General features: G+C 41.4%; 1 protein-coding gene across 1 annotated transcript in view; it reads right to left on the bottom strand.

The window, feature by feature from the left end:
• Positions 1-13,964, bottom strand: part of SMAD3 (SMAD family member 3) — a 159,622-nt gene that overhangs the window by 22,961 nt on the left and 122,697 nt on the right. The window contains exons 2-5 of the mRNA XM_072614793.1: positions 9,606-9,799; positions 9,279-9,413; positions 7,082-7,156; positions 1,890-1,940 (exon numbers count right to left, since the gene is read on the bottom strand). Coding sequence (XP_072470894.1) covers positions 1,890-1,940; positions 7,082-7,156; positions 9,279-9,413; positions 9,606-9,799 — 455 coding nt within the window. The remainder of the gene's footprint in view (positions 1-1,889; positions 1,941-7,081; positions 7,157-9,278; positions 9,414-9,605; positions 9,800-13,964) is intronic.

The raw sequence follows: 13,964 nt of genomic DNA, 5'->3' as shown, positions 1-13,964 counted from the left end.
TTCCTTATGAACCCCTTACACTGATTTGTAGCACCCTAAGATTCCACAGAACAAAAGAACTGGAAAAATATTGGACAAGATGTCACCAAGTCCCCTTTCAATGATTTGCCTTCTACAATTCTGTTTTCTTTTCTGCACACTGTGGAGGGAAATTCAAATTAATTCTGTCTTTGGAACGATGGGAGGAAATAGCTAGGAAAAACAACCCTCTCTGCATCACTGAGTGGGCTCCAGTCCTCTCAGTTTCTCCCAAGAAAATAATGCCTTCTTAATTGTATTTCTTTAAAAGGTGAGCAAGAACTTATTAATTACCTACTATGCGCCAGGTACTGTGCTAAGTGCTAATAAAACTCCAGACTCTGGAGAGCCAGTACCAATTTGATAAACTGTTTTTCTGTCTTAAAAAACTGATCTCCATGCACAGTGTTAACTATTCCAGCCTTCAAATTGAAACAGCAAGACTTAAAGACTGGAAGCAGTCAAGCTCACAATCTCTGCCTCTAATTTCATGGGCATAAGATAGCTTCTAGTCTGGAGAGTTTGTTTTTAATAATTCTTACAGTCCTTTCACAACAGGAATTTGATTTTCCCTGTGCAACGCCCAACACTAACAATGAAATCGTTTGCACAAAGAAGTTAAACCATATCCTTGTTATATTTTACAGCACTCAACTTTTCAGCCTGCCTTAAACATTTTTTTTTTTTTTAGTATTTGTGGGGGGGGGAGTTGGATTAAAAGAAATACATATCTGTATTTACCTTCATTTACCCCTCCACTGTCTTCCCTTGCCTGGCATTCAAGTGTCTTCTTCTACTCTAAGTTATAAATATTAAGTTGCCCCATGATTAATAACGTGATGAATTTGATTCCCATTGAAATCCAAAGGCCAGAGTAACCAACTTTTTAAACCTGAAATCAAAGCCTTTCCTTCTTGCTTTGTCTTTTCCTTCCTTCCTTCCTTCCTTCCTTCCTTCCTTCCTTCCTTCCTTCCTTCCTTCCTCCCTTAAACCCTTACTGGTTTAAAAATATCTAGTAAATTGATTCCCTTGGAACTAAACTGGTAGGATTCCCCCCCACCTCTAAACCTAGGATCCTTTACCTTTCTGTGTATTGTGTTCCCCTTGGGTGAAACCCATAGATAGACACCTTCTCAGAAGCATGGTTACTGGGGTTTTTTTTTAAGTAATTGAAGGAAATGCTTAGTTTTAGTTAAAGGTTAATAAAAATAAAGATTTCTTTTTTTGTATCCAAATTCAGAGATTCCCCTAAAATCTACCCACCAACTCTCAGATCTGTGAGTCCAGGTTAAGAACCCCTGCTTTAGATTTTCAGAATCCAAACATCAATATCTTTTCTGAGGCTTAAGTGAAGTGATATCACATTTGATTTGTGCCCTTGGATAAGATCTAGTTGAGTTTTTACCAGGCAGGCTCCCATGTGGGGTAGGCTCTATTGTATATGTCAAGAAGGATCAAGAAAAATGTTGGTACCCTGATGGAGGGAGAGAGGGCTGCTGGATTACAGGGGCTTATGTAAATGAACCCAGAAGAGCTTCTTAACATAGCTCAGGAAGAGGAGGAGGAAGAGGAAAATAAACTACGAGACTACAAACCCCTCACCTCTGCTTGTCTGCCTGTACCTACCATGGTTCGTTATGCCCAAGAGAAATATAACCCAACATATGGTTTTCTTTCCTAGAACCCCAGTTCTCAATTTTCCCTTTTCACGCATGACCCCAGAATCACTGTAACCAGAAACCTTCACGACAATTGATAAAGACAACTGCACTGGTGTAGAGTATATGAGTCTTCCATTACTATGGTTATCCCTGGCCAGTGAGTGGGAGTCAATAATTCATCTTAGCAGAAATCAAGGAAGAAATACTTACCCAAATTATTGTGTGCAGGGGACATAGGATTTGGTGATAAGTTTGGAGAACCTGCAAAAGCAAGGCAGTATTGTCATTTCTCTTTTCAGAGTTATTCCATATCACTCTGCCGCAATCACTCTATGTTTCAACCAAGATGACCTGCCAGCTGCTGTTCCCCATACACAACAGCCCAGCTCCAGTCGCCATGCTTTTGTGTAAACTGACCCCATTACCTAGAATGCTCTCCCTTCTTCTTTCTCTTAGAACCCCTATCCCTAATCAAGGGTTAGCTCCAATGCCATTTTCTACAGGGTACAACAAAAGTCTTGGTGCTGTTTTAAGTTATCAAAGCTTAAAATGGCACCAAGACATGAGATACCTTGTCTGTGAGACCTTTACTGATCTCAACTGTTAGCATTCCATAGGCCCCATCCCCAACACTTTGTGATATGTGAGTAGAAATACATGAATATATACATCCACATATGCTTATTTATTTGCTGCAACAACTCGCCCTGTAAAATGCTTCATTTTTTCCTTTCCTTACAGAAGTCAGTATTTTGGGAGACTGTTCCAGTGCCCATTCAGACATCCATCAGAACACTAAAGGCTTACCTCACATGGGCATCTTGTCATCTCTCTCTTTCTCTCCATATATTATCTATGCATATGTTCTTCCCCTCTAAGTAAAATATAAGACTCCACTGGGCAAAGACCATTTCTATTCTTGTCTGTGTGTCCCTGGAATGTAGCACAGTGCCTACCACATTGTAGATGTTTAATGAGTTGCCAGCTGAATTGAATTGTTCAAGGTCAGAAAAGGGCAATCTTTGAACATTTAACACATATTATAAAAGAGCTTAGGATACATGACCTCTGCAGCTCTAACTGTAGAATACTTTCCTTATACGTACAAAAGGGAATTCTTATTGTTCACTGCTGACAAAAGGAATATGAAGATTAGATGGGAACTTGCCCTCTTATTCAGTAGCCCATACGTACAGGAACCATATTTTCCAAACCAAAAGTCAGAACACATGGTCACACAAAGGATATTCTCTTTGCAAAAACCTAGTAAAAATATACTTTTCCTTGCTTGAAATCAGAACTGTACCAGAAAATACAGAACATATGGTCACCATACCCCTGCACCCAGTCAGCCAAAGGTTGGATTAGGAGCCAGGTGGGGCAGCAGCTCTCTCAATTATCCACAACCACAGCTTTTGATTGGTTGGCCTGCCTGGTGTACTAAACACTATCGACAGGCATCTGGAAATCCCAATCCCAATCTCAGGTTTCAGAAAACTCACAAAGGCACACAACTGAGTGATCATGCTGGAATGTGGCACATGAACACACAGATGTACGAACACACAGATGTACACACACACAGATACACACACACGCACATTTACAGATGCACAAATCCAAATCTACTCCTAACCCTAATTAGACTTCATAAGTAAAAAAAAAAGCAAACAAAAAAATCTAATACCCTAATACCAAGGTCATATTTTAATAAAGTACTGCACTTCTAGGTCTTCAGTATCACTTATTTGTTCCTAGAATCTATGCAGTTACTTTTTTCTTTCTTTCTTTTTTTTTTTACAAAATTACTTATAGTAATTTCATTCAATGCCTGCTCAACCCCATGATGATAAACTGAATGTCCTCCTCTGAAGTCCTAAAGTCCTTACTATATTCATAAGCTCTTATATCCTGCCTTGGACTATTGTTTTCCTATACGGTAGAATCACCTATTTATGCCTTGAGGGAAGGGTCTGTGTTTTACAATTTTTTACATCTCCCATTAGCATAATGGGAGTAATTAGCATAATACTTTATACATAATAAAAAGTAAATATCCATCTTTTTTGTTGTTAGATGAATAACATAATGTATGTTAATACCACCACTAGTTTAGACCATGGTAGGCTAGGGGAGAATCTGAATTTTTCTACTTGGACTTAGTATATAATCTCCCTAATGAATACACCCAGTCTAAATACTTAAGACACCCTCTAAGGGAGGGGTCCTACAGAGACTGTACTCAATAGATGTACTCTCTCAATGTGAGTACCTCCCAAACTCAAGGGACAGGAGTGACGTCCTTTGATGAACTGATGAAGATGCAAGGGCATAATTTCCCCACTATGAGGATTCTTAAAGAGTGCAGCTAATGACCAGGGACAAAGGCTTGAAATATGAAGAAAATAGTAAACTGGATTAAATTCTTCTTCAAAGGAGGTGTATCAAGCAGACTGAATCATTCTGCCCTGGGGCAAACCCTGCTTGGGGAAGGCAGCAAGAATGGTCTGGAATGGTTCGGACGTGGTCCTACCACGGATGGACAAGACAACTCTGGTTAGCGTCCGCCTCTTCATGCATCAATTGCCCAGAAACCAGGTCCTTGAGTAGCTGGTAACTAAAGTACCATGTAAACTGATTTTCTTATAGGCAACTTCAAGCAGACACTTAAAAAATGGGCTGGGAGGGCAGGGAGAGGGACCTACTTTTTAGTGTTGTTTCCATACAACTATGAAAACAGTTTTCAATTTTGGCAATCATTAATGTTTCATATGGGCAACAAGGCCTTCTAAATAAGGGAGAAAGGATGTAGGGGATTAGGAGAAAGGGATTAAGAGATGAGAAGATGGGAAGAGAGGGCAAAATGCAACCACGACTCCCAAAAGGGATTGCTTTTCATTTTAATTTTTAGAAAAATAACCATTCTTCAAAAATGAAGAATTGTTTTTGAGATAAGAAGGAAAGGATAGATAGTCAGAACAAATGTGACACTTGGACATATGTTGATTAGCGAGGTACCTTATGTGCCAACATTTTATAGCTGTAGGCTCATAGCGATCACTTAGTATTTCACTCAGGAAGGCTTTCTATGCATTCCAGATGTTGTCCACACTGCCAGCCAGGGAAAACACTGCAAAATCAATGGTGTCAAGATGCCTAGCACTAGATTTCGGCAAGTAAACCCATGCCTGTCCTACCTCATCTGAGTTATTATACCAAAATGAAGGTAACTCTCCCTCCTCTTTCCTTTGGAAACCACACAGAAAGTCTTTCAGTTGTGCATAAAGAAGGGTGACTCGGCAACGTCTGGTCTCTGTGTGTGCAAAAAGCCCAGGCATGCCTGCCTTTATTAGTATATGACATCGACTTGGCTCCATCCCCTTGCATAACCACATACAAAGTAAAACACATTATATGTGGCAGCCGAGATTCAATTCAAGAAGTTGCTGGCTTAGAAGCCAACTCAGCCCCATTACAAATGACATGGGAACATCTGGAGACGTGGCTCAAGTAGAAGAACTGGCCTGAGCTTCTCAAGTCAGGAATACAGAAGCCAATCCAACATTTTCCTCGCTTGGTCACTACATGAAACATGGTTTGTTTAGTAACTTACCCGATCTCATCTCCCACTATTGCTTTATAGGAACCCTGCTCTTGCCAAGCCAAACTCATTGGTCCATACCTACCCCTTCTTCCCACTTCTGCCACTCTCTCATGTCATTCCCTTTATGTGAAATAGACATCAACCTTCCCTGCTGACTACTGACATCTTTTGCAGGTAGGAGGAAAGGGGGGAAAAGTCTAGAGCAGGACTATTCTCCATCAGCTGGAGAATAGTTGGGCAAACTGCTATACATGAATGTAATGAAATATTACTGTGATAAATGAAATAATGAAAGAGAATTCAAAGAAACTTAGGAAGACTTGCATGAACTGAAGCAGATCAAGGCAGAAGGAAGAAAGTAAATTACACAAAGACCTCAGCAAAGTGCTGGAAAACAACTGAAGCAAATCGAAACAGGGAAGTGTGCTTCCCTTCTCTCTGTAGAGATGCAGGGCTGCAGGTGTGAAATGTGGCGTTCCTGGTCAGACACGGTCAATACTTTGTTATAAAGAAGGATTCCATGGCAGGTAGGAGGGGAGGGAGGGAAATGTCCACTGTGAAGTGATAAAGATTTTTTTAAAGCAGCAATAAATGTTTTTAAAATTAATTTTAAAGGAACATTTTACATCCTTTTACATTTTAAATATCAACACCATTCGGTCCAATCCTGCTCTGTAGTGATCTCCCAGACTTTGGGGTTAAAAAAAATTGATGCAATCAAATCCACACTTCATTCTAATGGAAGTGAAATAGAGCCATGACTTTAGATGATAAAAAAGTCAGATATTTGAAAAATGGCTATATATTACTTTATATTCTACATTATTTATTTTGTATTTTTATATTTATTTTACTTTGAAATGCAAAGATATATACACTCAGGCATATGTAGGTAAGTGGAGCAATGGATGAAGTATGAAGCCTGGAGTCAGGAAGACTCATCTTCTTGAATACAAATCCAGACTCAGATACTTCCTGTGTGACACTGGGCAAGTGACTTAACTCTGTTTGCCTCAGTTTCCTCATCTATAAAATGAGCTGGAAAAGGAAATGGCAAACCACTCCATTGTCTTTGCCAAGAACATTTCAAATGGGGTCACAAAGAATTGGACATGATTGAAAAAAACAAGTGAACACCCAAGTAACTGGATACACGTATATGTATTCTCAAATATAGGGGCTCTTAGCCTTTTTTGTGTGTTATGGACCCCTTTGGTAGGCTGATGAAGCCTATGAAACCTATGGACCCCTCCTCAGAATAATGTTTTCAAATACATAAAAGTAAAATAAAATATATAGGATCATAAAGGAAACCAATTATGTTGAAATAAAGATATAATTTTCCCATCCAAGTCCTCAGACCCTGCCCCTTAAGTCTATCTACAAATCCCCTGACAGTTCTCAAAGACATCTATAGACTAGCTACAGATTTGCAACTTTGGAAGGAGTTTTCCATACCATGAGTTCCCTATGTCAGTGAAATACATATCTACACAGACCTCCTCCCTCTGAAATCTACTTTAGTAGCACTGACCCAGTGGGGGAGCTCCTTCACATTCTTTGAAATAGAACAGTTAGGCACTATGTGGTATCACTGAAAGGGGGAGAGTAAGAAGACCTCGGCTAGAGTTCAGATACTATAACTAATTCTCTATGTAACCTTGGGCAAGTCATTAGTAAATGGGGTGCGGAGGAAGGCTGGATTACTTTATCTTTTTAGGGTCTCATCTGGTACTGAAATTCTACAAAGACTTACAAACAAACTACTCAGCTAAAGTCAAACCTTGGAGTGACTGACCTGCATCCATGCTGTGGTTCATCTGATGGTCACTGGTTTCTCCATCCTCACTCAGGTAACCAGGGGGTGGGGTCTCTGGAGATCAAAAAGCAGAGGAGAGGGGAGGTTTCAAATGAGCTCAGTATCTTGCAAAGTCCTAGGGTTCCACATAATCTGATTTACAATGCTTGACCTTTCAATCTAATGCTTCCCTACTCCTAATGAGAGTGGAGCCAGCAACCCATAGTAGGACCTGGCCATATACTCAATGTTTTCAGCAGCACATGGCAGCTCCCAAAGGAGTGTGTGCTGAATTGCATTAACATAAACTGGCTTAAGCTACAGTAAGCTGTGTATACATTCTATCTCTCCAACTATATTTTAAATTTCTTGCTCATTGCTATGCCCACTATCTTGAATGCTTAACTCTCTAAAGATCTAAACCCAAACTGTCCATCCGTTAAGACCAAATTCTAGGACTATTTCTTGTAGGAAACTTTTCCCTCATAATCCCATCCCACGGGCTCCTCTCCTATCCTTTAAATTTGTATCATTTCTATGGTCTGTACCCCTCACCAGGCAGTTAACATGTACTTATGTTATGTTATTCATTATTTTAATGTTTATTCATACACGTACAAATCTTTTGATGTATCTATGTCTTGCCTCCCTCACTAGAATAAAAGATCCTGCATGGAAGGATTCATGTCTCACATGTTGCTTTGCATTTCCCCAAGTACCCAGCAGAGTAGGTACTCCAAAATCTGTTGAATGGATGAGGTAAGAGAACTAAGGATCTGAAAATGGAAAGCCAGAAGATTCTGATGATCTCAGTGACCCACCTGCAACATCCTAGAGAATGTAAACTCTGACAACAGGGATTGTTTCCCTTTTTGCCTTTGTACACCCAGGGCATGGTAAGCACTTTATAAATGCTTGTGGACTGACTGATTTGCTTGACATTGAACCAACCCTAATGTATATTAAAAGCAATACTCCAACTTCCCTCTCACAAAGCCACATTCTAGGCTTTGAACTTGAACTGGGTTGGAGTGTCTAAAGTCAGAGAGGCTCATCAGCAAAGGTTGACCACCAGGTAACAAAATGTTTGGCCAGAGTAATTCAGACATCTTGTCTACTAAGCATCCCAGAGAGGGCAACAGGCATTTATATGAAGTCATGGGTTTTCTGAATTAGTGAATAAGTCCCTGAAGCCCAAGAAATTTAAACTAACTGAGAGTAAAATAAAACTGGTCTGTATAATCTAGCCCTAACAAACCTTTCCAGTCTTTTACACATTACTCTGCCAATACACACTCTTTCATCCAGTGACACCGGCCCCCCTGGCTGTTCTACAAACCAAACCCTCCATGCTGCCCATGCTTGGAATGCTCTCCCTCCCCATGCCACTTACTGACCTCCCCGCCTTCCTTTAAGTCCCTACTAAAATCTCACCTTCATCATGAAGCCTTCCCCAAGGCCTCTTAATTCCAGCACCTTCCTTCTTTCGTCTCCTATCTATCCTGGATATAGCCAGCTTTGTATATATATTCATTTGCATGTTGTCCTTCCTCATTATACTGTAAGCTCCTTGAGGGCAGGACTATCTTTTGCCTCTCTTTGTATCCCCAGTACTTAGCACAATGCCTGGCACATAGAAGGCACAGTTCTCTTCATAGAGAAGGCTGTTACTTACGGGTCTGTGGAGGGTTTTTCTTTAACTCTGCTTCTTCCCCAGCCTCCCTCCTCCTCTCAGGCCTGTACTTCAGAAACCACTATTACTCATCCCCATCACAGAGAGCACTTGGATGATCAGAGATACCCTGAAGATGGTTTGGCAGGAGGTAGGGAGGTAGGGCTAGAGCTACACAAATGCCGAGTTTTTCTATTTCCATTTCCAAAATAAATGACTGCAAAAAAGGGAAAGGTCTACACCATCCCTCCCTGCCAAGAAAAGCATCCTTAGTGTTCACAGAGTTAAAGGGAGCCTGGCCCCTCCCAATGGAGATGTGGTTATGAGTCAGCCAGTCAGCAGGCCAAGCATTTACCAAACAGGAGAGGATCAAGTTGGGGGTTGGGGGGGGGACAAGGGGGACTTGAGGGGAAAGAAAATTACATCTTATTTCTGTGCCATATCACCCTGGCCCGTCTCCCAAGAGCTCCAGGTTCTTTTCCCAGCTGGCCAGAGCACATAAGCAGCCCTCTGGACAGTATGTACCTGGAATGTAATTGCTTTGGGGTTCGATCCCGGCAGGGAAGTTCGTATTCTCTGGAATGGAATGGCTGTAGTCATCTAGTGGAGGGAACTCGGCCGGGATCTCTGTGTGTCTTGGGACCAAAACAGGGGGTAGAACTGCACAGGGAAACAAAGGAGGATCAGGAAATGAAGGGAGAAAAAAAGTGGGCAGGAGAACTTACAACACACCCATCCACACCCACACCCACCCACACATACCCATCCATACACACAAAATCTCTCTGAAGTAGCCCCTACATCTTATCTGCAGGAGCAGAATTCAACAGTTTCCCAGTCCCCTGACGGTACCTGGTGTTTCTACTCTCTGGTAATGATAGGGATTCACACAGACTTCATCCTTCTTCATGTTGAAGGCAAATTCACACATCTCCATGGCCCGGAGCTCATGGTGGCTGTGAAGGTCTGGCCATCGCCAAAGACGGCAATAGATCACATGGGGCAGCCCTTTGCGGTGAGACACTTGCAGTCGGCCATCCAAGGATCTGTGGAGGAAAACAAAATGCAACTGAGACTTAGACTAGGCCTTTCTCAAGACGTAGTGGTTTTAATTTCTCAAAAATCAATCAATTAATAAGGACTTATTAAGCACCTACTAATCACTAGGCTATGCATAGAAGGTAGGGAGAGTGGGGATAAAACGGCCCCTAGCCTTAAGGTAGGGAGCTTATATTTGAAGGTGGCATAAGGACAGCATGCCAGGGTAGTGTAGCACAGAGTGCTGGATTTGGAGTCTGGGAACCTGTGTTCAAATCCTAGCTGCCCAGGTAAACTTGCAGCAAGTTACTGAATCTCTCTAGGCTTCTGTTTCCTCATCTGTAAAGTGAGGGGAATCTACTAGATGCCCTTGAAAGCCACTGCTAGGCCTAAATCTATGATTGTGTAAAAGTCTATATGATAGAGACATAAATTAGTTGGGAAGAGACGCTCACTCCTTTCCCACATAGATGCATATTAGGAGGAGTTAGTTAGTGGATAGAGTTCCAGACCTGGAGTCAAAAAGACTCATCTCACTGGCAGTGAGATTCTGGGCAAGTCAGTTAACCCTGCTTGCCTCAATTTCCTCATCTGTAAAATGATTTAGAGAAGGGAATGCCAGAGCACTCAGGTATCTTTACCAGAAAATCCTCAAACAGGATCACAACTGAAAATGACTAAGCAGCAGCAGCAGCAGAGGACGTCAAGAGAACACAATTCTAGAATGGCAGCCCTGAGTGAGACATCAGAGATAATCTCGTCCAAGACTTTCATGTTACAGATAAGGACTCTGAGGCCCAGGATTTGCCCAAGGTCACATGTGGCGGGAGGGAGCTCAAATAAACCAAAATGATAAAAATAAAAGCTAAAAGAAAAAAAACACTTCCACATTCCAAACGTAATAAACTAAGTACAAATGCTGTCTGTAAGTCCCAATCAACAAACTTTTTACTCTAAGAATTTACTGTTATTAGAACACACATAAACATATGGCTTGATTCTGAGGTGGAGGGCAGTCAGTTGGTTTTTTTTTTTTTAGAATTTAAAAACATTCATAATAAAGATCAAACAAAAGTGACTTTCATTTTCAAGATTTTTCGGATCACACTGAGACTGAATTTCTATAATCCTTCTGCAGTCTCTAGGAAAAGCTCGGGTAGCAATGAGGATGGACATTCTAGTGGAAAGATGGAAAGCAAGGGAATCCACGCAAGACTCCTTTCTTTACCCTTGGTCATTTCTGGCAGGCTAAATATCCTACAGATAACCAGCCCCCTCCTTCCTTCCGTGAATGGATATGTTTGGTAGTTGAGCCATAAAAGCTGTTCCAACCTGTGACCAAACACTTCTGGCTACCCCAGCTGTCCAAAGGCGCATGGCTACTTTGATCTCCACAAAGCAGTGGTGAGTCACTGTGCCTTTAAAACAAGATGAAACAAGGCTCCACTATCATTGAGAAGTCTGTTCGAACAACATCCAAATCCCACCCTTAACAGAAAGGCCAGAGCCAATGGAGGGTTGGGGGGATGGTTGTGTGCATGTGTGTGTGCGCGTGTGTGCGTGTGCGTGCATGTGCGTGTGTGTGTGTATGTGTGTAGGAATCCTATTTTTAGACTGTGGATAACTCTTTGCTTCTATCCTGTTGTTACTTGTGGTAGATACACATTACTCTTAGCAACTTCAAGCAAGGGGCACAGCACACCTGAGATATCTGCTTTGTAAGGAAGAGGGAATACAAACACACACACACACACACACACACACACACACACACACACACTTTAACAGCTTGAAGCTCTAATAGCTTAAAACCACAGAGACTTTGGGGATATCTTCTCTGTGTGTATTTACTGACTTCATTTTTACGCCATTTGTATTTCTATATGCATCTCCCTGTAGAATGCCAGCTCTCTGAAAGAAGGGACTGTGTCATTCTTCAAACATGTACCTATTATTTAGCATGGGCTAGCAGGTAGTCAGTGCTCACTGCTATCCATACCTATGGATTGAGCTATTGCATCCCCTTTACATGAGATCACGTCACAGCCAGAAGCTGAATGAATCTTCTAACAGCAAAACCCAGTATCCATGCACTGCATTTACTGCATGTGCTGAGGGACCACTGGGTACTGGTATGGATGGGGGTGAGAAGAGCAAAAAGGGTTTATGCCACCCCTGCCTTGTGGGGCTGTTATGTGTGTAGGACATATGTGATCCCTGCCAGACTTTAAACTATCTGAAGGCAAAAACTGTTAGCAGTCTTTGTGTATACGCACACACACACACACACACAATATATTACATGCAAGAGACACACATCATTGTTAGATTAATGAACGAATCATTAAGTACGAGACATAGCATCTACATCCTAAAAACTTTGCTCTAGCTGGGAAGACAATACTAAAATACATGGAAAATGTGTGTGTGTGCGTGTGTGTGTGTGTGTGTGTGTGAGAGAGAGAAACTGAAAAACGATCAAATATATATATAATTATATATAATATAATGACCATATGTGATTAATAATATGCACGCAAATATAACATTTTTCCAGTTTTTGTATTGTTGTTGTTTGGTTATTTTTCAATTGTGTTGGACTCTTCATGATCCCATTTGGAGTTTTTTTTTGCCAAAGAGTGACTTGCCATTTCCTTCTCCAGCTCATTTTACAGATAAGGAAACTGAGGCAAGCAGGGTTAAGTGACTTGTCCAGAATCACACAGCTAGTAAGTGTCTGAAGCCAGATTTGAACTCAGGAACCTGAGAGTCCATCCACTGTGCCCCCTGCTGCTCTCTATCTATACACAGTCTCATAGACACTCAAGTGGCTAGGGGGCACAATGCATAGAGCCCCAGACCTGGAGTCAAGAAAATCTAAATTTAAATCTAGCCTTAGACACTTATTAGCTGTGTGATCATTGGCAAATCACTTAAATTCTGTTTGCCTCAATATCCTCATCGGTAAAATGAGGGATACAGCATCTACCTTCCAGGGTTGTTGCAAGTATAAAATGATAAAACTTCTAAAGCACTTTGCAAACCTTAGAGCATTATATAAGCACGAGTTGCTATTGTTATCTTAGTTCAATAATCTTATTGGCAGGTACAACTAGACACTACCTCTGTTGGACAACGAGACCTCAACTGAAGGGAGCAGGTCTGTAAACATTTTAGACGTGGTGACAAGGGACAGACAGAAATATGAACAGTGAATGAATCACTGTAGTAGAGTTCTTTCAGTCATGGAGCTGCATGAATGCAGTGTGCAAGGGGAAAGAGCATGGAAGTCCTCAGTGCAGCCCATTCTCTTTTAAAAAGCACCAGCTCAGCACATGGATTAGGGCAATTGACCATCACATTTGCTCTTTGGACTATGATAATAGCCTGAGAAAAGGGTTGGCTGGACAGCTGCAACCTCCCTGCAGGGGAGGCTGATTCTGCCTTGAATGCCTGGTACCTGTTTACAAAGTCTACACAATAAAAAAAAAAAAAAAAAAAGGAGGGGGAGGGTAGAAAGAAGCAGGTCCTAGAGAAACAGTTTGGAGGCAGACGCTAATACAGCCAGTCCTGAAAGGGGGAGGAGGAGGGTTAATGCATTCAATATTTTATTAAAAAATATTTTTAAAGAAAATTGGGAGAAAATAGTGGGGAAGGAAGGAGAGGGCAAATGGATCTTGGCTTTCCAAGGGACAGAAAGATTGTGCACCAAAAAAGGAAGATCAAGCAGAGCCATTAGCCCTGGGTAAATGCTTAATATCCTTCCAATAAAGGGTCCTCAGGTCTTTATGGAGGGCAAATGGGGTATTTATCTGATTTATTGGTTCCAAAGAAACAAGTTGCTCCCATGTCACAAAGGCTTGTTGTTTGAACACCAATATTACCTCAGTGGTTTAATATGGTGACATATTGTAAGAACAAGACCTAAAAGGAATCCAAAGGAGAGGTGATCCAAGGGACAACCAAAAGATGTAGGTGTAACCAAGCATGCTTCCAATGATGATATGCGTGTGATGATATATATGACCAGAACAGGAGATGGGCCAGTTATGTATCAAGAGCTAAGGATGACAGATAGGAATGTTATGCTAGTATCCAGGAAGTGAGTGAGTGAATGATGAATGAATGAAGAAGCATTTACGAAGCAGTTACACAGTGTGCCAAGCACTAGCT

This window comes from Notamacropus eugenii, chromosome 1 (genome assembly GCF_028372415.1).
Source record: "Notamacropus eugenii isolate mMacEug1 chromosome 1, mMacEug1.pri_v2, whole genome shotgun sequence".
Lineage (NCBI taxonomy): Eukaryota > Metazoa > Chordata > Mammalia > Diprotodontia > Macropodidae > Notamacropus > Notamacropus eugenii.
Note: the sequence above shows the minus strand (reverse complement) of the source record. Positions and strands in the feature narration are given on the sequence as shown.